This window comes from Hetaerina americana, unplaced genomic scaffold (genome assembly GCF_022747635.1).
Source record: "Hetaerina americana unplaced genomic scaffold, ioHetAmer1.1.p SCAF_2, whole genome shotgun sequence".
Taxonomy (NCBI): domain Eukaryota; kingdom Metazoa; phylum Arthropoda; class Insecta; order Odonata; family Calopterygidae; genus Hetaerina; species Hetaerina americana.
Window position 1 is genome coordinate 2,460,668 of NW_027286763.1, and position 25,145 is coordinate 2,485,812.

General features: G+C 40.5%; 1 protein-coding gene across 1 annotated transcript in view; it reads right to left on the reverse strand.

Moving 5' to 3' along the window:
* inaE (inactivation no afterpotential E) overlaps nucleotides 1-25,145 on the reverse strand; it is a 269,827-nt gene that overhangs the window by 22,716 nt on the left and 221,966 nt on the right. The window contains exons 4-9 of the mRNA XM_071584708.1: nucleotides 11,465-11,645; nucleotides 7,743-7,827; nucleotides 5,528-5,662; nucleotides 4,502-4,704; nucleotides 2,273-2,609; nucleotides 2,101-2,178 (exon numbers count right to left, since the gene is read on the reverse strand). Coding sequence (XP_071440809.1) covers nucleotides 2,101-2,178; nucleotides 2,273-2,609; nucleotides 4,502-4,704; nucleotides 5,528-5,662; nucleotides 7,743-7,827; nucleotides 11,465-11,645 — 1,019 coding nt within the window. The remainder of the gene's footprint in view (nucleotides 1-2,100; nucleotides 2,179-2,272; nucleotides 2,610-4,501; nucleotides 4,705-5,527; nucleotides 5,663-7,742; nucleotides 7,828-11,464; nucleotides 11,646-25,145) is intronic.

Sequence of the window (25,145 nt, forward strand, 5' to 3'; positions counted from 1 at the left end):
TATTCAAGGTTATATACGATTATTCAATTCTATTCAAATTTAAGTAACCTAGTTTGAATAGAAGAGGATATCACGGAAGTCCATCATAATTTCATTCAATGGTTCCTTATTTTTCTGAGTGAAAAATATTTTTACACAACATATAAATTACAGATTCAGGTGTGATGTGGTGGAACCATTCATTTATAAAAGAGACGAAAACTCTTTCAATTTTCCACCTAATAATACATTCACAATACTACAAGTATACGTACAAAATATAAAAATCATGAACACAGCAATCAACCCGAAGGTTGGTTTGGTAGGTGATGGTAGTGTTCACCCAGTACTAAGGCCCCCTATACGGCGTGTGAAAATTCACACATCAGGGTAGGGGGGCCAGTTCCTTTCCCTGTGCCGGTTATGGTTTCCCAGGAAGATCTGGTACCCGAAAAAGTCACATAGCTTGGGTGGAGCTGAGGGTGCCTAGACTTGAGGCTTGCCTAGGACTTGAACCTGGGCCCTCCACTCAGTAGTCCAATGTTCTACCCCTGGACTACCATGGCCCCTTACTACTCATTTAAAAAACTAAAATAGAGGTCTCATGATGACATCGTAAATTATAAAAATATTTCTGGAGGGATCATTTGTTTTACAGAAATATTTCTCTGAGCAGCTATAAAAATGTTAAAGCCAATGTCCAGGGAAAATTTTCCTGGAATGAAAATGTCAATGGGAGGAGTCGGCAGGCAGATGCAGATCGAAGCTGTGGACAGAAGCAGCCTTACTGACCAATCATCATGAAAACATGCAAGTTCAAAGAAATGCAATCAATTGTTTTAACATATTGCAGTAATTTGCAGTATCTCCCAGAATGAATCCCAGACCCTACTGCTTGGCTGAAGGGGAACCTGTCCAAGGATTTTCACTCCTGATGTTACCATTCTTATTTATTTCAGTAAATTACACTTACAAACATCTGTTTTGAAGTCTATAAACCTTTAATTTTACTGGTACACTGTATAATTATTGCATTGCCTATGGGGATAGGTACTTGTTACATTACAAAATACTTGGTTTTTCTTAATATATGGAGTTAATATGCAAGGACAAGCCAACAAGATGGAATCTTTTTGACCTAATTAATTAAAAGAATAGAAGAATTTGATGCTAATCTATAGTGAATAAAAAATCCAAGATGAACATATGAATGTAACTAGATGAGAAAAGATGAACTTTTGTTCTTGGGTCAAAATGTCTACGAAATATACAAATTCTCTCCATAGTAACTTCGATCCTCAAGCATCACAAACAGAGCAATATCAGCTTGAGGTAATTTATGAATGGCTCCTACATTACAGTGATTGTGTGCAACCATTCCAATCCATTTCAACTTCTCATTCCTGTTGCACCACCTAAATAAATATGAATGGAACACTCCATGCCACTAATTAGCAAATTCATCATTGGGAGAAATATGAAACCTTGATCTGTTGGCCATCACTGAAAGACCTCTGTATTCGCCAATCATTGAAATTTTAGTCTTGAACCAAAAGTGATTTTTCCACAATAATCACCACACTAAACAGAAAGAAAGCATTTGCACAATAACCACCGCACTAAACATGAAAAAAACAATGTTCAAATCGTCACTTTAATGCATCTTTCATCAAAATATTAATATCAATCACAAAAAAAAATTTACAATCAAAGCTACATGGAACTAGATACTTTTAGAGGAACAAAACTTAATATATGTATAATGAATTATATTTCAGGTACACACACACATAATGGTGATATATGGAATAATCAATGACAACCTGCAAGATTAAATGATGATAAATTCAGAACTAGTTGATTTTAATGCCCTACTTTCAATTAATTTATTACTTATGCATTTAATATTAATGCTTACTTAAGTAAGCAATCTCTCAGCGCACAATCTAACAGTCCTTTCCTTATCTTTCATTCCACTCTCTCATGGCATCACCACCTCAAACTCTTCCTATTGATGTTAAGGGACATATTTTTCATATTCTAAACTCAAGTGGACATTGATTGCCATGGATTGTTGTTTTTCTCCATGGAATATAATTTTTAGGATCAAGAGGCCGTTACCTTATGCCCAAGCCAGTCGTCTCTCGGGGGTTCAAGCGGCAAAGGCTCTCCTTCTGCATTAAGATCAGTTATCACATCCTTAAAGACAAGAAAAAAAGTAAATTTATCATGGAACATTCAGGTCATTCCTGTCACGACCAATGTTTATTCAAGCAGAAAGAAAGACTAAAACCTTCATTGAAAGAGTCCCTCGAATGCTGATTATAACTTTCCGTTCATTGTAATCAACGGCAACAAAGAATGGGGTCTCCCCAACGTCAACATGGTACGTTGCATAGACAACATCAACACAGCATTTTCCCGATCTGCACTCTTTCACCCCGACTCCGGCCGCATCCCCGTCAATGGCCACCACTCTATTCCTCCGCCCTGAGGCATCAGCCTCCATTATCTTCTGGAGTGCAGCATAGTTACAGTGGCATTTGTCCTCCACTATTTCAGGGTCGGCGTTTTGATCCTTGTCTTTCTTGCACAGTCTTCCGTAACAGCACGGAGCGCAGGCACAACACCTAAAGCAGGGCAGCAAATCATCATTATTTCTAATCATCCAAAAATTTAAATATATATATTAAGTCCTAGCATAATTACATGTATAGTAACATGTTGAAGATTGTGATAGAGGGGAGAATGGTAGTCAATCAAAAGATGAAGGGGCAGGATGAGGATAGGGATGTTGGATGGAATGAAGAGAGGAAGGACGTAAGCGAACGCGAAGAGGGACTTTGCTGTGGATCAGGATGTTGGGTTGTTTCCTTAAGAGAGGCAAGGAGATAGTCACTGTTGTATCATTTCGTAGTGTGTGTTCATCAAAAACCTACTTTAACCAATAGATTACTGATAATCCTTTAATGAAATTAATTATTTGAAATCTAAATTGTCTCTAAGAAATGTATAGTGCATACATGTCAGTGCTAATAAATGAATAAATCACATCAACAAGAACATCAACCAACTCAAATGGATGTCTCTTAGATCTTATTGATGAGTCTTCATCCTTCTTTGTTTGAACTTCAATTACTCATTTTTGATCAAGGATAATGAAGTCGAGACATATTAGATAATTATTAATTACTTCATATCAGGTTCAATTAAAGTGATAATGTCTCTCTGGAACCCATGAAGCATAGAGGAGAGAGAGAGGAAACCTGTTTCAGAAAAATGCATTTTCATCTGATTTTAAACTCTTGCAATTTTATTCATCATTTGGACTCTTTGGTGTACTGAGACTGGAATTCATTTCATTAGGTTTTATTAGCACTCATATTCACATGAGTATATTATTCTAAATCATTGCTGTCCTCTCAGTTTTGAGACATTGAATAACTGAATAACATATTTGGGAATATTTCAGAGATATTACCCGCTCTGAAATATCCATTCCATCTCTGAAATATTCCCAAATATGTTATTCAGTCATTCACTGTCTCAAAACTGAAAGGGCAGCACTTACACTGTACTCTTTTTTCAATCATATCTAAAGATTTTGGGGATTTACTTGGAGAATACAAAATTAGAAATAGACAGGCAATGATAATTAAAATAAAATGAATGGAGTTCGTTAGACTGGGTCAAAACATGACTAAGTGACAGTAATTATCACCAATGGACATGTAACAAAATAAGAATAAGCTTTTGTGTTGAGCTTAGCCCAATGCAATGCTTTTATAATGGATATTTTCAGTCATCTCTGTCCAAGATTATCCAGCTAAGGATTATATATATGGGTAGCACCCATAGGCAAACAAATCGAGAGTGAAGAGATGCAGTCTGGATAACTGAGTCAGCATCTCTGCTGTTAGGGACGCAGAAACCAGATTAAAAGACGCAGAATAAATTATAATTAACTGTGGAGAATAGTCAAACAATATATATATATATGTAAATGAGAATATGCTAGAGAAATAAAATTCGACCAGCAAAAGGTACAAAAAATAAACAACAGGAATAGATCCCATTTCAACCACCTCACTGTATCTATAACCTTTACTTTCAAATTATGTTGAAACATTATATGCGTGTGCAAATGAACATAAATATCAAGTGATAACAACTCAGGCAAAAATCTATACTATTTTAATTCTTTGATTTCCATAGCAATAATCATAGGTTTACTCCGAGCTCTGTAGTTGTTGAGGTTGAGATCCCAGAATTATGCCATTAGCATCAGCTTCTTGGTATTATGAGTGGTGCTGGGAAATACTTGGGAAAAAATTATGTCAGCACAAAGCAGCTGCAAAATTTGAGTTTTCATTTGAGATTCAGAGTGAATAAATCAACATCCGAAGATTCACAGATTCCGTGCCCACAAATATAAGTGCAAAAGTGCGATGGAAAGGATCATGTAATAGTATAATATTATAGTTAATTAAAAAATATAAGGAATGAAGCAGTGTGTGCTCACCTCAATGAAGTGCAGAGAGAGCAGATAGCAGAGGCAGAGTTAGTCACGAGATACATGGGCCAGCCATATGCAGCCAGTGCAAATGACATGTAATGAACCACTTCCTGAAAAGATTCTAAGGTGGCAGGGTCACTCAGGGCCACAAATTTAGTAGACGATGTGACTGCAGCTCCCGAGAGGAAATCATACGTGCCATCCACCCTCTGCAATAAAAAAAATCCATGTCTAATTGTATTCCATCGACTGCTGCAATATCAAAATGAGGACCAATAACTGTAAAACACCCAGAGCATGTGAGGAGTGAAAGATACTTAATTATTCAAACTGTTAAACATTTTAAGTACAAAATACAACACATACACATAATGATGCCATCAACTGATCTTATTTAAAATGGCTTAATCTAAGTTTTTTATCCAATTTATATAACCTTCAACAACATAAAAGGCTTATGAAAAACATTAAAATGCTTTTTTGAAAATTTTCCTCAAGGTAGCAAGGCAATACTCAAAAATACCATGTCATTTGTGCTGGTAGAGAAGTTATAAAGATTTTTATTTATGTAGCCTGACAGCCAGTGGCGAGTTACTTTATTATGCTCACCTCATTACTCTGCTTATTTTATTAATGGTACTAATTGAATGGAGGTTTAAGGAAAACAGACAATGACTCAGAGATAATGTGGCCATAGTCCACTAATGTTGAAAAGGAGCATGCCTTTGAAACAATCTCTAACAGAGAGATTTACTCTTGCATGTGGGACTGGGAAAAATAGAGTTTTATATCAATTTGCTTTTAATCATTGGTAAACATCGCACACTGCACATAATAATAATAATAACAACAGGTCTGAAGTATGGAAAATGTATGCATCTACACACACACACGAATAAGGAGAGAGAGGGAGAAAGTAATTTTAACGATGTTTTAAAAGTACTTAAAAGCAATTTATGAATTTGAAATTTTAACATCCCAAGAAACAATAGCATGTGGATATTCAATGCATGAGATATAAGTCCTCCTCACCTGACCTATGATGGCTTGCCTCCTCTGCTTCTGTGATTTCCTCAAGAGGACAAGTCCAGCTATAACATCTGAAGGAACAACATCTAAATCACGAAAAAAATCAGACAGAAGGCGAGCAATATCTGCAAATGAGTTCTGAAAAAGAGATCGAAATTATGAAGAATGGTTAATTGAGAGTTGCATTTCAAATATAAAAGTTTGATTTTATTAAAATCAAGTTTAACAATTTATTTTTAATTAGTTCGAGTACAAACAATTGATCAAAGTGACAATGTAAAAATTAATTTCGGACTCCCTTATATCTTTCTCAATGAACAACAATATGTTACATATTTTTCCAGCTATTAAAGTTACAATGCATACCAACAAAGAGCATTCCAGGAAGAGTCATCTCAGTTTCATAAACACATGTAATTACAAATTGGCAGTCTTATTTCTCCAAAGCTCTCATGACGATACTTAATTTACTAACATGACAGATTCCCTTCTAATTGACTACGCGAAAGACGCACCGCATAAGTGGGTAAGAGGAGAATGGGAGGGCACTCTTATTTCGCATTTGAAAAATGCATCTGATTTTAGTAGGGAAGGCTAACTTTACCGAGTTCACTGGAGTTTTTATTTTACACATCCATAGTTTCGTCGCAAGGCAACATCATCCGGTGGAATCTGCAAAGTTAGTCTTTCCTCATCAACGCGCCAGCATAAGGTCCCTCATTTATGCCTGGGGCAGTGCTTTGCATCTATTTTCTTAAGGATTCAATTTCAACGATGAAATATCTCAAATCTTGGTATTTTAGATAATTTAGTTGAGTTCCATAAAAAAAACGAATTCCACAGATAAAGAATTAAAACAAAATAATAATATCGTAGTAGCAGATAACTATCTTAGCAGTGGACCTTAGTTGTCGTCAATTTCAAAAATATCAAGTTTTCTCCATTTCATTCATTATGAACGGAAGATTTAGACCCATGCATCACGGATTAATGCTATGCCACCTTGAACTAGTATACCTGCGGGAAACCCACTAAATTCACGCAATTGCAATCGCGCATAGAGTAATCCTCTCGTTTAAGGCCGGCTGGAATGCGACTGCTAATGTTCGTTGCATCCTGAGCTGGCAGTGGCCCGCGTCGCTTCGGAGATGGTAGGCTGCCTGCCATTTCACCCCGGCTGAAATCCTTTCGGGGCTCGCTTCATACAACGAGTTGAATCGAGGAAGGGAAACTTAACAAGCCCCGGTTGGTCATAGTTGCCACTTAACCATTATAATGACAACATAATCTAAATATGTATGCATTAAAGTAAACATTTCGAAAGTGATTCGAAAAATTAGCGCACATTCAAACCTTTTTGCCAGCAGGTTTAGACAACTGTTTTCGTAATGTATCGCGCATAAAATCCATTCCCTCCGCCTGCTGAAAGATAATTATCCCATCTGCTTCTAACTCACGCAGGATGTTTCTCCCGAGTTTTCCAAATTTAAAATTAGGGTAGCGAGAAAGCTCAAAGACTACGATGACACAATGCTTTCCATGGTCTTAAGATTGATCACACGCCCCAAATTAAACCGTACACAGAGGTATGCGTGACCCATAGAATTCCCTTAAGATGAAGCGAATTTTAGTTTATTACTTCCATTATTTTAGCTAATTACTTCATCAATTATTTACCAAGCTATTTTTTTTAATTCGTCCTCGGGGAACATGATATACGAGCACATGTATGTCTATCCAGAATGAAGATGTACGAGCCTCGTAGCCTTCCTTCTATACAACTTTGCCCCATTTTCGTATATTTTACAGTTGAGCCCAGAGTTAAATAATGCCTGCCAAGTGCATAAGTACCTTTCTAGTATTGCTGCGATCTTCCGAATCGGAAACATAATTTACTTTTCGCGTTTTCTAATTGAAATATTGATCACCAACTCCTGCTACAGATTACAACAGTTGATCATGTTTCTCATTTTTCTTAGTCATTTAGTACTACTATGCCAACTTGTAGGTTTTAATGGAAGTGAATCCTGAAGTAGATTTTATTTTCAAGGTAAATTTCCCAAAAACTTTCTTCAGTGGTGCCCGCTGTAACCATTAAACAAGGCAACCTTGACCTGCATATCGATTTGGTGCACAATTGAATGTAGTGCACTAGTAAAGTAAAGTTGACACTAAAGAGTTTTACATCCATCCAGAAGTTAACTGATGGATAACTTACCCGACTCCGATCAGAATTTCCCATGCAGCAGAACAAAAGACGACATCGATGATCCCAACTGTCTTGATAGGCACGAATTACTTTCCTAAAAATTACACAAGAACATTAGTGTGTCAACATCTATCAATTACACAATACTTGCATAATTAAAAGAAGAGAAATGGGGATGCCAAGAAACACTGCCTTCGTCTCTCAAAGTCTATGAAATATTCGGTTAGAACGCCTGAGGTCAACTGAAATTTCAAATTCGCCAAACAATAACTTGCCAAGTCAAGAAAATAATACGCATTCATTCGACGAAGCACCTCGTGAAAGAGCGCACACATTTACATGCATGTAAATACATGAGATTGGTCCACTCCGATTGTGACATTGCGTCTCGTCGCGTCACGTCACTCAAAGTAGAGATGGGATTGCTACACTTAAATATCCCGCACCACAGGGGTTCGAAACCCCTGGATGTCCCCTCCCCACCTTCCCACTCGTTTTGTAATCGGACCATGCCCTCGAGCTCCTTAGCAGTCCCCTCCTGGGTACGCCACCCTCAAATGATCAATGGAGAAACAAAACATACATATTCTATAATCCAAACAATGGTGATGAAAATTAGAATATGTTGGCATTGTTTCCATCCTGGAGCTCATTCTTGTGGGACTGTTCAAATGAGATTTTTGGCGCAGTAAACCTAAAATTTAATCACCCGTTTCGTAAACAGTTTCACAATAAATAAAGTGTCTGTTTTACTCCAGTATGTCACTTCACCGTTCTGATTTACTCAATTGTTTAATGGAAAGGACAAATTGAGTTTCTCACGGCCTCTTATTAGACTAAGTACATTGAATAATATTTCCTGAGGTCGTAAAGGGTTGTTTACACCACTGTAAGAGTGAAAAAGGAGGGGAAAATTACGATTGGTGCGGTGATTTACTTCAACCTTGTGTTGCAGTCGTTTCTCTCCTTCAGAGCGCTGAAGAGGACCACTTTGTGGCCGCGTATATACACGTACCCGCAGTTAACACCATCGTATTTCCTTAGTTTTTACGTGATATTTTGTCTTCCTTCTTTTTTTGCATTTGTTTATTTCATTTGACTGGAAGGCTTAATTCCCTACCAGTTTCGGTTTTGGTTTTCGGATCAATTTCTTCGCAAACCTTTTCGGTATCTTCCTGGTTAACACGTAAGTGGTTAAAGTAGCCCAGAGCCGGTCTCTGACGAGGAAAAAATTCCCCGTAAACCACTTTGGGCTAACTAATGTGACTGTGTGGGTGTATTTGTAAGTTCCCGAATACGGTCTCTGGCAATAGGGTCAAATACCTTGTCAGCCTATTCAGGAAATACCCCCCCCCCCCGTGTAAATGTGAGCGTCTTAATATTTTAAATGTGGGTCTGACCACTGGCGACGGATTAACTTTCTCCGTCAATCACCACACCAATCTCACTATTCCCCTTCTTTTTTACTTTAACAGTGGTGTAAAAAACCCTTTACGGCTTAAGGAAATATGTATTATTTAATACAGGTATAGTCAGCCCATTGTTTAATGCTAAAACTACGGTTATCTGGCATTAAAAATTAGAATATTATAATCATAGTTCGTGGGCTATGTCTAGTGTATGTACATTCGTATATGTATTCATTTTTCCTACACAGTGCACCTAGAATTGAAGGATGACACCCAAATTTCAGTTTAAATTTGTTAAGCATTTCCCCCATTCATGCTACCAACGTATTTATTTCAATCTACCATGTTGATTATATGGCTAACGGGAAATATTTAGTCCCGGAGGTTGAAAGGATATAAATTGCCAAATGAAAGCTAACTCCACGCGGGTTTGAATGCTCTTTCGCTTCGGATGTATTCATTTGTCTCACTTTCGCGTTTCGTTTCGAAATATCGACACAATACCCGCACGGATCGTCACGAGAGGAAGCCTCCCTTCCCGAGTTCCCTCCAACGCAAACGCAAATCGTTTTTGCAGTGCAACAGCATGTTCTGTCCGTATTTGATATGAATGCGGGAGTCACCGCGGGAGAATATCTCCTCACCTCATCGACTACACATTGATTTCACAATGATTTTCGCGGCTATCGAGTGGCGTAGGGATTTTAGACTTGGGTTGTCGTGCTGCCTGCCCTCTTTTATTTTCTCTTTCTGGCAACCACAAAAGGGCGGCTGGCGAATGTAATGAAGCGAAAAGCGCACGGTTGATTACTATCTCGTATCTCATTCACTTTCCAGCGATCGATCTTGCTGCCTCCAGCTCATTACTTTTTCCAATCACATTTTTATTCGTAACCTTAGATACCGCATACACAAGAATCAAAGAAAAAATTTCACACCAGGGGTCGAGGAGAAAATTCCTCCAAATGGGTTGCAAGAGAAATTATGGGAGGACAGAGGAATTCAGGAAAAGGGTACCATGCTTGCTGACGATGCGGTGTGTCCGAAAAGTATCCGACCAGAGGTTTTTTTATTATTTTTTTAATTGCGAGGGTGTCGTGCACTGCGAATTTGCTCCAAGAGGTCAGACGATCAACAAAGAATATAAAGTTGGAGTGCTGAAAAGATTGCGTGGTGCCGTGAGAAGAAAACTCTGGTCAAGCGGTGACTGGCCTCTTCACCACGATAACGCGCCAGCGCATTCATCGAACCTTGTGCAGCAATTTTTGGCGAAACACAGGAGATTGTACATACAGCTTCGCCAGCCTCCTCCGTACAGTCCAGACAGCTCCCCGCGACTTTTGGATGTTCCCAAAATTGAAAATGGCGCTCAAAGGAAAGCGGTTCGAGACGATTCAGAGTAATGCGACGCGCGAGCTGAAGGCCATTCCAAAATCAACATTAGACTTCATTTTATCATGCACGACACTGGACATGATGCCCTTTTGTCATCAAACGAAAGTTTCATAAGAACGCATCTGCAGAAGGGGGTTGTGATTACTCGTTCCATTCATATCACACTCTCGCCTCCTAAATTCATCTGAATCCTGCTGAGTTAAAAATACAGTGGCTGGTCATACAAATAATGAATACCAAGAATCTCAGGGTGACATATACATATAAGGCACATTGATTAGCCCGCAATAATCCTTATTCCTGCTGTCTCAGAGGACAACTCGGTTTCCTATAAAATGAAAGTAACCAGATAATCACACGGCCATGAGGTTGTCTAACGGCGACAAACGGGATTTGAACCCAGTTCCTCCGGCTAAAGGCCGCCCCACCTTGTATATCTTATATATCAATGCAATTAGCAATTGGTACATTCCGTTAGGAGGAGGAGGAATGGCTTCTATTCATCTATTACTTCAGGAAAAATGGTCCCGTTAAAAGTGATACATTCTTACTCTTTAATAAATGCTGCCACCAAATTTCGCATTCTCGTCGAGGAATTATTTCGCCTGCTCAAGAATTGACGAAATATACAACTTAAAGTGATCCAAAGGGCCTTCCCTACCTCTCCTGCATCCACGCCAGATATCGCTCCACCGCAGCATATTCCCACCCGATGATGCCTCGCTCTAACGAAACGTGGATCGCGGAAAGAAAACATTAAACGTGGAATTGGTTCGTCTCCTAATTTTTCACCAATCCATCAACGGAATAACATTTTCCCTATTCTTCCCTATGAAAATCTTCAGCAGGTGATGGAGCACTTAGGGTCCCCGAGGAATGCCATTCCCCTCCGTGGACGGGAAGAGAGTGAGGAGAGGGGATACGAACCTCTGTCTCCAGTTTCTGTTCCTGTTGCCGGATCTCTTGTACTGGAAGCGAGACTGCTGGGCATCACGGACACTCCTCTGGTACTTCTTCATTTTGACCCAGGAACGACCCGCAGCATCATACGTACACCATACAGTTATGACGACGCTGCATATTACGCACCAATTGCTTATCACGAGCCCTGGGTAAAAGAAGAGGAGAGAAGGGTGACGTTAAAGCATATAATCTCATAAAGAACAGATATATATATATATATACATATATATATATCCATATATATATATACATATATATATATACATATATATATATATATATATATATATATATATATATATATATATATATATATATATATATATACATAATTATATAAATATTCGTCCGTAAAATAAGTGTACTGAGCTCAGGAAAAAAATTTATTACACTTTTACATATCTTAAGCTAATATTCCTCAAAATAGGACCCTTGTGAGTCGATACACTTGTTCCAGCGGCGTTCCCATTCCTGGAACGCTCCCGCGAAGGCATCATCGGGAACCTCTCGAAGACTCGTCGTCGACCTCTTCTCTGCCCTCCACGAACATCTTGTGCCACCGAAAGATCATGTTTCTGGACATGGCTGACTCCCCGTAAGCCTGGTTAATCATACCGACAGTTTCGGTAGACGATTTCCCAAGCTTTACCGCAAATTTGATGGAATAACGCTGCTTCGCCATCGCGTTCCGTGACGTGGGTCGAGCGTGGAGGTTCGCGTTATAGAGCTCCTCACTACACCACAGCTGGGAGCCGACTGCCTTTTTCAGCGTCGCTTGCCAACATACCCCCCTCCAATCGCAGCCCGTCAGATGGCCGCTCCAGGCGCGCCCAGCCCAGGAGTCAGTACACTTATTTTCCGGACGAACCCTGTATATATACACACACGCGCGCGCATTCAAACACGAAATCCCGCCAAACGGCGAAAAAATACTCATTCACACTTGTGCTTTGCCTGATTCCGCCTTCCCCACCTCTCCTGTTTTCGTCCTTTATATGTGTTCCCATCCCTTTTCCTTAAATCTATTTCCATGTGAATGAGTATAAATATAAATGTATATATATATATCCTCCCTGGACTACAGCCTTGACGTGGTGGAAAGGCTTGTGCGTTCCGATGACCCCTAAAGCTGCGCTGTCGGGAGTAATCATAATTGCTGCTGGTAGGGTCACCCATGCCAGATAGATCGAAGGTTAGGAGCCAAACGAAAGGTAGTCCACGCAGCGTCGGTTCCTCAGTTAGGCGGCTGCAATGGCGTCTGACCACATTGGGGTGGCCAGTAAGTGATGGTGTCACGTTAAAAACACTATTGAGGAAGGCAACGGGAAACCACCTCAATTATCATTCCCAAGATAAATATGATGGCCACTAAGGAGATTTTGAGTCCCGGCAACTACGGGGCTCGGCCCAATCGGCCGTGTGTCGTGCCCGGCAGCGGGGGAGGCAAGGCTTCCGAGGTCGTCATCCCACGAAACCCTTGCAGGGGAAAACCAGCAGCAGCAGGACAGAAGACGCAAAAGAAGAAGACCAATTTAGTTAGAATAGGAACGTGGGATGTTAGGACAATGATGAGGACGGGGAAATTTGAGAATGTTAAGCGAGAGATGGAAGGGGGAAATATAGATATTTTAGGTCTATGCGAGGTGACATGGAAGGATAGCGGGGATCACTGGAGTGATCGATATAGAATAATAGAGAGCGGCGGGGACGAGAGCCTACGAGGGGTTGCCATTGTAATAAATGAAATGGTAGAATGAAGCGTAGTCAACATAGAGCAGGTAACGGATACATTATTACTAGTAGAGATAAAAGCAGAACCGACGAAATTGGTTATTATTCAGGTATACATGCCACCGAGCAACCATAAGGAAGAAGAGGACGATAGGATATACGATCAGTTAAAGGACATAATCGAGTGTGTTCCTGCAGGGAAACATTTGATAGTGATGGGGGATTGGAATGCGACGGTAGGCGAGGGAAGAGATGGTGATGAGGTGGGGGACTACGGTTTAGCCACGAGGAATGACCGCGGGAAGAAAGCAATTGAGTTCAGCAGGAAACAGGGGTTAGTCGTCACCAACACTTGGTTTAGACACCACAAAGACGCAGGTATACATGGAAAATGCCAGGTGACTCAGAAAGGTATCAGCTAGATTATATTCTGGTTAGACACAGGTTTAGGAACAGTGTGTTAAATTCGCAGAGCTTCCCGGGAGCGGATGCGGACTCTGACCACAATTTATTTATTATGACATGTGGCGTCCGTTTCAAAAAGATAAGGCAGGGATGGCGGGTTAGAAAAAGAAAAATAGAAGTATTAAATGGTTTGAAAAGGAAGGAGTGCAAACAAGCGGTAGAGGAATCATGGAGGATGGTAAAGAGCTAAGTACTATCGAAGAAAAATGGGAAAGTATCAAGAAACGGTTGTCTAAAGCCACAAAAGAAACTATTGGAACCGTTAACGATAAAAGGACTAGGGCACCATGGATCACGGATGAGATGATTACAAAGATGGATGAGCGGCGAAAATGGAAGAACGTAAATACAGAATTAGGCAAAATGAAGTACAAAGAATTGAACAATAAGTTGAGGCGGGCAACAAATAAAGCAAAAGAAGCATGGTGGAAGATGCAGTGCGAGGATATGGAAATTCTGCAGAGGAAAGGTGAAATCGGTGCACTGTACAGCAAAATTAAATCTTTAGCGGGAATTAGGAGAGGGAGATCTATGCTAACAGTTAGAGATAAGGCGGGTAAGGTTGACGCAGGCAAGATCCACTTAGACCAACAAAGTTAAATATTGAAAAAGAATATGACGTAGAGGAAGACAGCTTAGGTCCAGGCATACTAGAGAATGAGATAGATAGGGCATCAAGGGAGATGAAACTAAATAAGGCCGTGGGGGTGGATAACATTCCCGCGGAACTATTGAAATGTTTAGGAAAATGTGGGAGGAAGAGGCTATATGGGCTAATTCGTAGTATTTATGAGGAGGGAATCTGGCCGGAAGACTTAGAGATCAGTTTTAGTTCCTATTCCGAAAAAGGTAAAGGCTAAATCATGTGAGGACTACAGGACGATAAGTTTGATATCACACGCAGCTAAAGTTGTTCTCAGGATCATAAACAAAAGGATAGAGAGTAGGGCAAATGATTACTTAGGGGATGATCAGTTTGGGTTTAGGAAGGGGAGAAGTACGCGTGATGCCATTACAGTAATGAGATTATTAATCGATAGGAGTATAGAATACAACCAGGAGGTATTTGCATGTTTCGTAGATTTCGAAAAAGCGTTAGATAGAGTGAACTGGGAAAAACTAATGAGTATATAGCAGAAAATAGGAATAGATTGGAGGGATAGGAGGCTAATCCGCAACCTGTACTTGCCTCAGACTGCTCAGGTGTGAGTTGTGAACGGGGAGCCCGGATGGGCAGTGTTAGGAAGGGGTGTAAGGCAAGGTTGCCCATTATCACCTTTGCGTTTCAACCTGTATGCAGAGGAAATGATCAAAGAGGCATTGGAAGAACTCGAGGTAGGAATGAAAGTGGGCGGGGAATTCGTAAAATCAGTTAGGTTTGCTGATGACCAAGCTTTAGTTTGTCAGTCAGCCAAGGGGTTGCAAGCAATGCTGAGTGAATTGGAAATTCAGTGCGACAGGTATGGGATGAAAATCAATATTAATAAAACAAAGGTTATGCGGTTTTCTAGAAAGAAAAAGGCCAATCTTAAAATTAAAATAGGAGGGCAAAAACTAGAGCAGGTAGAACAGTTTACGTATCTCGGTAGTGTTTTGGACCAACAGGGTCAAAGTAGTAGGGATGTAAGGAGAAGAATATCGCTAGGCAAAGAGGCTTTCACAAGGAGGAGGGAGTTGATGACAGGGACGTTGAGTAAGGATATTAAGAAAAGACTCGTAAAAACTTTGATATGGAGCGTAGCTATGTACGCCGCGGAAACGTGGTCATTGAAGCAGGGGGATAGACGTAGATTGGAGGCTTTTGAAATGTGGGTGTGGAGAAGAATGGAGAAGGTGAAATGGACAGAGACGAAAACAAATGAGGAAGTACTTGGTATGATAGGCAAAGAGAGGGGTTTGTTGGGAGAAATCCTGTGGAGGCAGGAAAAGTGGATGAAGGGGGTGTTGACCGGCAGTGGGATGTTGAAGACTGTGATAGAGGGGAGAATGTTGGGCAAAAGAGGAAAGGGAAGGAACAGGATAGTGATTTTGGACGGGATGAAGGGAGGGAGGGGGTACTCAGAGATGAAGAGGGACCTTATATGGAGTAGGATGAAAGATTTTGTGTTTTGTTAGGAGTAATAAAATGTTTGTTTGGCAGTGGTGTCCATCCAAAAACCTACCCTAACCGGTAGATTACCATAAAAAATATATACATATATGTATGTAGGTCGCGGTAGTCCATGGGGTAGAGCATTGGACCGCTGACCAGAGGGCCCGGGTTCGATTCCCGGGCAAGGCACTCTGTGCAGATGTGCTGTGGTGCTGCATCGAATTTGCAACACCACAGCCTCTCTCAACAAATACCTTGATAATCTACATCTTGCACTCGTCAAACGCGGTTACCCAGAAAAGCTCCTACAAAATAAAATCCACCGCTCCAGCCGACCACACACACCACATAAAAACAAGCCCACATCTGACACAGGACTCAACCTTTGCACCACCTATTACCCCGGATCACACAGACTGAAAACCTTCCTTAAAGAACGGTTTCCAATTTTACATGACAATGACGCGACCTCATCCTTATTACCCCAATACATACCAGACAGACGACCCGCCAGTCTTCAAAACCTGAGATCCACCAACCCTTCGGCGCCCCCCGTGACAAATTTCCTAATATTTCCTCTACTTGCAACCGCCCCCGATGTAAAACCTGTCTACTTATTAGATCTACTACCCTCTCCCTGCATCCCTTCATTGCCCCCTCACCTCGTTCCCACGCAAATTGCCTATCAAAAAACAATACTTATCTTTTGTCATGCAAACATTGCACTTCCTTTTACATAGCATTAAAAGGACACTTATACGGTAAAATGTTTGAGCTTTCGGCCTTCTCCGAGGCCTTTTTCTTTTAACTGGCTAAACCCCTCGGCCGGACACCGAGGGATCCGTCGAAGTAACACGGAAGTGTTGAACAACAAGCTTTGACAGCAACAAACAATATAAGAACACATAAAAATATTACTCACACGTTATTTCTGGATCATTTCGACGGAATTCAACTCCGTCTCCATCGGAAGAAATAGAAGTAATTACTTCTATTTCTTCCGATCAAGAAATAACGTGTGAGTGATCTTTTTATGTGTTCTTATATTGTGTGTTGCTGTCAAAGCTTGTTTATATATATATATATATATATATATATATATATATATATATATATATATATATATATATATATATATATTTATTTATTTATTTATATATATATATACAGGGTCCTTCATAGTGTTTTAGGGGGAGGCTTTCGAGACGAGAGGGTATGGGGAAGAATGATGTCAATAATATAAGGGACAGTAAAGGAAATGAAAGTGCCAAGCCAGGGAGAGGAAGAGAGGAGGGGGGACAAGGAAGAGATTTCGAAGGATGATGATGGTAAGGGTCGGTGGAGGATATGGAGAGGGAGGCACTGAGATATGGAAGACCCTGTAGGAGATTGGGGAGAATTTCATACAAGCGAGACAGAGAAAGGGAAATAAATATAAAGATGCGTCAGCCCCTGGACTTTCTCATCGTTCAGAGAGGCGAATTCTTCACGACGAACTTCATTATCATCCTTACAAGTTGGCGATTTTGCAGGAACTCTCCGAACGCGACTTCAGTTCTCGGAGGATCGCATGCGAGGCTCTTCTCGAAAACGTTCCAGGGGACGCATTTGAATTTTTCAGTGGTGGATCCCATTTTCAGGTGAGTGCATATGTCAACGAAGAGAACATGCGCTACTGGGATGACACCAATCATTGCATCAAATACCTTTGCATTCCCCTAAAGGCACAGTGTAGTGTGCGATATTCTTAGTCGGTATCGTTGGTCCATGGTTTTTTGAAGTAAATGAGGGCACGGGAACAGTGAAATCAGGCCTGGATGTAAACATGTTGGAGGAATGTTTTTTCCGCGACTCGATGAACTGGACTAAGGGGACATTTGGTTCCAAAAGGACGGAGCAACGGCTCACACTTTGAGGGCATCGATGGCTGTATTGGAGGAACACTTCCCGGAGACCCTTATCTCAATGAGGGGTGATTTGGAGTGGACAGCCCACTCCCACGATTTGGCCCCTTACTAATTTTTCGGTGGAGTTATTTTGAAATCCCGCGTTTATGTGGATCATCCAAGGACCCTGCAAGACCTGAAGGACAACATCCGGGAAGGATTTGCCAAAATACCTGCTGCTACGCTAGTAAGGGCCATGAAAAACGCCAGAAATCGGCTGATTCAGTTTTATGGACAATGGGGAAGGGGGCGTCACCTACCTGATTTGATTTTCAAAAATTTTGGAAAACAAAACTTTAAATATCTGCCTACATTTAAAAAAATAGTAAAAAGATTCTGTCACATAAAATGGTTTTTATTGCGTTTTGAAAAGAGGAAGTTATGTTGCCGCACCCTGTAACAGCTGTTTTGGCTGGGATAAAATGAGGTAGAAAGTAAGTGGCGCTGGAGAAATGTTTAATTGCAACGCATGCTATTGAAAACGTATGGTTTCTTAACTGGAGGGTTTTTCGCATTCGTATTCCGCATCCATTGAGATTTCACAAAGAAGCTAATTTAACAAAAAACCACAAATAACACGAAAAGAACTGAATAATTTTAGAAAACTCAACTTAAAAAAGAATTCCCATCTTCCTCCTCGTCAGTCATTCGCATCATGGGCGCCCGTTCGGTCCGATCTGAACATCATTCCGGCTGTGGGATTATCTCGTAAGGTTAGCGTCATGGGAAAAGGATAGCAATGGTTATGACTGGAGATAATTATGGTCATACGAAGACATGATTACTCTCGAGTTAAGAATACTCCTACCTGTCCAATCACATTACCGCATGCGCCAATGCGTATTTAAGGAAAAAAACAGGATTAAAGTGTTGGTTGAGGCGGATTTAGAGACTTAAACGGCTCGAAACCCCGGATCCAGTCCAATCTCGCACCAAATTAACTGGAGAGAGAGAAATCGCAATCTATTTTTCCAATGGATTCATTCGCCACTCTCGCCTTCAGCCCGCAGAGTGAAATTGTTTGAAGCGTCCGCAAAGCTCCCCTGAAAGATATGTCACTTTAATTAAATCGATTCGCATCCACGCTGCTAGTGCCCTAATTTCCCGCAAGTCTGAAAGCAGACGAAGTACACACGCGGGAGGGTAAAAAAAACCTGGCCCGTCCGCGGGAAGCGAGTCAACGCCGTAGGGAGCGAGTACGACGAGATATGAGGGCAGTTCTTTTGTTTCCTTCCCTCTCGATGTCACGCCCCGGCCTACCCATTCTTCCCTTCCCAGTTAGGTGGGGTGCCTGCCTGCTTGCATGCAACATAAACACGGGCGAGCACCCATTACAAGCGTTTGAACTCAACACTGAAGATCTATTTCTTTTTGAATCCCACAGCATACGCGATTTATCGGAACGGCTGGACTGACAGAAGAACGCGTTATCGTGGGAGTTCTCCCTTCGCTATGTTGCCCGTCACTCTGGACCGATTACAATAAAAGCGAAACATTCTAGTTGAATGGGATTATTTCGAGACGACGCGATAGGTGACGGTAGAGTTCACCCAGTACTAAGTCCTATTTACGGCGCGTGAAAATTCACACATCAGGGTAGGGAGGCCAGTTCCTTTCCCTGTGCCGGTTATGGTTTCCCAGGAAGATCTGGTACCCGAAAAATCACATAGCTTGGGTGGAGCTGCAGGTGCCCAGAGACTTGCCCGGAATCGAACCCGAAACTCTCAAAAATGACACGCACATAGCGTACTTTGCGGCATGCTAGATATGACACCATAAAGACATAAGAGTATAGATGGAAATATTCACCCACTCAATAGAAGTGCGACGAAATTTCACGCTTTGGAGGAAACCACCAAAACGTGAAAAAGAGTGAATTCCAATTTCCTTAAATGACCGTGAAAATGCCATCTATGGAGATGGTTGGTACATCACCAATTTAGAGATCTCCACCAAAGCATCAATATGCAAGCTCAACGAAAAATGATGCGTATATATTCTCCGATATTAATTTAATCCCAGTCAACATAATTCGAAATGATTCATATATATATATGTATATATATATATATATATATATATATATATATATATATATATATATATATATATATATTTGTATAAGTATATATATACATATATATGTATAAGTATATATATACATATATATGTATATAACACTTATGTGAAAGTCTCACGGACGTGAATAATAATGCATATGAAGTTAGCACTAGTGGACAAAGACAAAAACACAGACAGACATAAAAAGGAAAAGAAACTCACTAGGTTTCGAATTCTGGGTGGTACAAGCCACCTTTCTCAAGGAAGATGAGGAAATTCGAATCAACAACCACCGGGACTGATGCGAGAATTCTTCCCCGCTCCCCAAACACGTCTCCGAACACAACACTCCCTTTGATAAATGCCATAGTGTATCCATCTTAGCATCTACATCACCCTCCGACCCTCCACCGAAACTCAAAACAATAGAGCAGGCGTTTATCTGGCTCCTGAATTCCTGATGTATTAATACTATATTAGATATTATTTACTCCAATCTTCATCTTTTCATCTACCCTCCCTTCTCTTCCTCAGTTCTTTCAGTCTCTTTCATGATAAAGGTGGCTTGAGCCACCGAAAATTGGAAACCTAGTGAGTTTATTTTCTTTTTTGTGCATTTCTGTGTTTTTTCTTTGTCTACTAGTGCTAACTTCATATACATTATTAATAAATAACGAAAGCAGACAGCAAGGCCCTAAACACATGAATATACTGGCTTTATTGATTTCTTTAAAAAATTATGTGTGTATGTACACGCACACACACACACTATATATATATATATATATATATATATATATATATATATATACATATATATATATATATAAGTACATACACACACATATTTTTTTAAAGAAATCAATAAAGCACGTATACTCGTTGTGTTTAGGGCCTTGCTGCCTGCTTTCGTCAGAATAGGTCGCACACCTATTTGATTGCTGAAAGTTCATACCTTAAATAGAAATGTATGCTAATATAAATATGGACGCAGAAAATGTTTTCACATTAAAATGTGAGCGGTGAAAGAAAAATTACATTGGGGGCACACCCTTCTCCTTCCTGCCGACTCCCACCCCATCCGATCACCCCCTAACCCCTTTCCCTCCCTCCCCACTCTCCTTCGCCCGTTCTATCCATCACCCTTATCCTCAGTTTTCTTTCTATTCAAAAGCGTGGCGATCATATACTACAAATAAAACATAGAAATACGAAATGAAAAGAGCGAGTTTGGGTTTTTTTAATATTTCGGTGGCTCGACCCGCTTTCTCCACCGAAGGAAGAAAACTCAAGTATGTGCCAACATGTAACAACATCATTATTTTCATACGCAGTGCACAAGCGCTGACAATAAAATATCTCATATCTCGAGGCGCATACGCAACTTCATCTGTTTCATAACCCGAGAGGAAAGCACGAGGCGGATCAGCTCGACCTGGAGTTGAGCCGAGTGCGGAGTCTCCGGAGTAGTGTCATCTTTTACCTGTTTAATTCCTCAGCTTGAAAAACGTTAGCTCCTCTCTGAAATTACGAATCCACGTATCTCTTCGGTAATTAAATCCCACGGAGGCATCCACAAGGGTTTTCAATATGCGCCGAGCAATTGAAATGAGTTAACGGAGCCAAACGCCGGGGCTTCCGCTGGAAATCGTCCGATACGTGTTCTTCGAAGGCATTGCTCTAAGGAAGAGCGGTGGGGCGGATGCACGCTGAGGACATGCACGGGAGGATTGCTCACGAAACACGGAGAGAAAATAGTTGCATCAAGTCATCGCCGCTAGAGTGGGAAATGGAGGACTCACTGGTGCGCGGATTCGCCTAATCCTGGTCAAATTCCCCTAATGGGCGATCGAAGGGATTTGGGGGAGGGAACGAAGGCTTATTGGACCAATTCAAAATCCGTGTTGTCGCCCGGAAGGGGGTCGTGCAATGGAAGCGGACAATTTGGTTGCATTCACGCCGCCGTCAGACCAATTTACGTCGACGACGAGTACGTATTCCTCCGCAGCAGAGTTTATGCAATCAGCCCAACGCCAAGGACTAATGAAAGGAGCACATTATGTATGAGGAATCCTGGGAAACATGTCTCATCAATGTGACCGACTGTCAATCGATCGGGTGAAAGTAGTAACGAATGCGCCAAGGTTAACGCTGTTAATATGCATTCAGATGTTTTATAGCGCACACTACGTCTTTGTTTATACGACCAGTTTTGGCACTAATTTAGTCATCGGATGGTGGCGAATGAAGCAATGGTTTAAGAACATGTTCAATATTCAGGAGAGTCGTGAATGTCACAAGTGAATTTTTTAAGCAATGCCTACTTGCAACTTGAATGCAAATGGTAAAGAAAAGACTTTGCATCCTTAGGTATTCTAGGAGATTGGCCGGTGAAGAGAACTGCCAAAATAAAAAACTTGGAAAACAATCTTCTGCTCGAGGAACACGCCGAAAGAGGGTTTTTATAGAACTAAGATGAAGTCTCGATGATTCCCCAAATTTGTCAACCAACTGGCCGCTCGACAGATATTTTCCAAGCTTGCATATTGAGAAATTCGAACCAAGAATAGATATTACCATTGAGTGCATTCAGAATTTTTTTCTGTGGCAGTTCAACTATTTATTTTATTTTTTTCATACACAATAGAAGTATAATATTCATCCTGCATGATACACAAAGAATTACAGACAATCAATACAACACACAGTTACAGACAATATTTATCATGTATCATAGTGACATGATCTTCATAATATAAAATAGTAGTATAAAATTAATATTTATAAATGGAATACTTAATGTTGGTCCTCCTAAGACAGTCAGTTCTGGCTTGACAGCAGGTGCCACGAAAGCAAAAATTATGGTAGCTATAAAATGTTGCTCTGATAAAGCTACATATATTCTGTGCCAAGTTTTGTTCCAAGCTCGAATCCATTCTGTGCCATAGCCGGTCTTTTATATCGCCTTTAACAGCATTTACTGACTGTAATATTCTTAAACTTTAGGTGCTTCATGAAAAATTAGAGGTACAGTGTCCTCCAATTTTCTTCTACCCCGATTCGTATGACATTGTTTTTATTTATATACTTAATATATTGTCCCTTAGCACTCATTCCTTATTATTTAAATCAGGTATTTTGAACTGGAGGTAGGAATGAAAGTGGGCGGGATATTTGTATAATCAGTTAGGTTTGCTGATGACCAAGCTTTAGTTTGTCAGTCAGCCAAGGGGTTGCAAGCATTGCTGAGTGAATTGGAAATTCAGTGCGACAGGTATGGGATGAGGATCAATATTAAGAAAACAAAGGTTATGCGATTTTCTAGAAAGAAAAAGGCCAAGCCTAACATTAAGGTAGGAGGGCAAAAACTAGAGCATGTAAAACATTTTACGTGTTTTACATAGTCAAAGTAGAAGGGACGTAAGGCGAAGAATTGCGCTAGGCAAAGAGGCTTTCACAAGGAGGAGGGAGTTGATGACAGGGACGTTGAGTAAGGATGTTAAGAAAAGACTCGTGAAAACTTTGATATGGAGCGTAGCTATGTACGGCGCGGAAACGTGGTCATTGAAGCAGGAGGATAGACGTAGATCGGAGGCTTTTGAAATGTGGGTGTGGAGAAGAATGGAGAAGGTGAAATGGACAGAGACGAAAACAAATGAGGAAGTACTTGGTATGATGGGCAAAGAGAGGGGTTTGTTGGGAGAAATCCTATGGAGGCAGGAAAAGTGGATGAAGGAGGTTTTGACCGGCAGTGGGATGTTGAAGACTGTGATAGAGGGTAGAATGTTGGGCAAAAGAGGAAAGGGAAGGAACAGGATAGGGATGTTGGACGGGATGAAGGGAGGAAGAAAGTACTCAGAGATGAAGAGGGACCTGATATAAAGTAGGATGCTGGATTTTGTGTTTTGTTAGGAGTAATAAAATATTTGTTTGGTAGTTGTGTCCATCCAAAAACCTACCTTAACCGGTAGATTACCTTAAAAAAAATATGTGTCAAAAAATAGTTTAGTATTGCAAAACAAAAAGGAAAATCAACGCGCAACCAAAAAAAGTTTAATTAAAAAATCAACGTCAACGTTTGGGTGGCATCGAAAGGAGTCGTGGGTCGCGCGCAATGCACACCACTACTGATGTATTCTACAGACCACTATTGGCATTTCAATATTAATACTTGTTACCATCAAAAAACAAACATCTACGTTATTTATGAATAATAGATATTTGCAATTTATTCCAAAGAATCCATCCCAAATCACTAATGCATAGTGAGACAAGAAATATTTGTCACTAAACGTAGAAACTCTTTTACTCCTCAATATATTTTCGTTTGAAACCAAAAAATAAATAACGAGTCAAGATGAGAAAACAACGTAACGATAATAACTATCAACGACAAATTAACATCTTAACGAATGAATGTTATCCATAAAATAATGAGAGTAAATTTGAAATAATGTTTCCAATTTGAGCAATTTCACCTCGAAGTGTTAAGATTTCAATTAAAAAGACTATAACCAATTTTTTCCAAAGCAATTTTTTTTCAGTGTATAAAGAAAAGTTAAGAATGAGATAACACCCCGAATCAAATTCCACTCGAAATTATTTTATCGACGACAGCGAAACCATACATTAAGACGAAACGGACGCTTCCGCAAGTCAATTATCGCCAGTTGACAAGCTAATGTCTCGAAAATTAGTTTGGGCTCGAGCATTTAACCCGGTTTTGGGGGGACGGATCCTACTCCAGCCACCGGAACCGGCGAGCGAGGGGTTTGAATTTCCGAATGAGACTCGGGACCCCCGGGGTCCATTCGCCATCTTCCTTTCATTGAGACTGCCAAGAGAGAATCAACGAACAGAACAGTTTCAGTGCAACAATTTCAGAGTGTTAAAGTGATTCGCCTTGACCGGGATTCGAACCCGGATCCCTCACAATGTCCGGTCGAGTTCTTTAGCCAGTTAAGCTATCGAGGCGTCCTCTTAAACTCTGAAATTTTGGGGGCATTAAAGGAACAAGAGGTTGTGACGAAATACCGTACTCACACTGTAAGAATGATTTTTTACACTCTGAAATTGTTGCATTGAAATGCACATTAGCGGATGACTCCGTTAAAAGTTACTGTTGCGGCATCTCCCGCAGTTACTTTGGAATAACAGTTTCAGGTTTAAATTTGTGGAATTTTCTCATAATGAGGGAAAAAAGGAACTTTACACTTCGACAATAAAGATTTAATCTTTCACGAGACCATGGCTTCGATGAAAATGCGCATTTTCATCGAAGCCATTGTCTCGCGAAAGATTAAATCTTTATTGTCGAAGTGTAAAGTTCCTTTTTTCCCTCATTATGAGA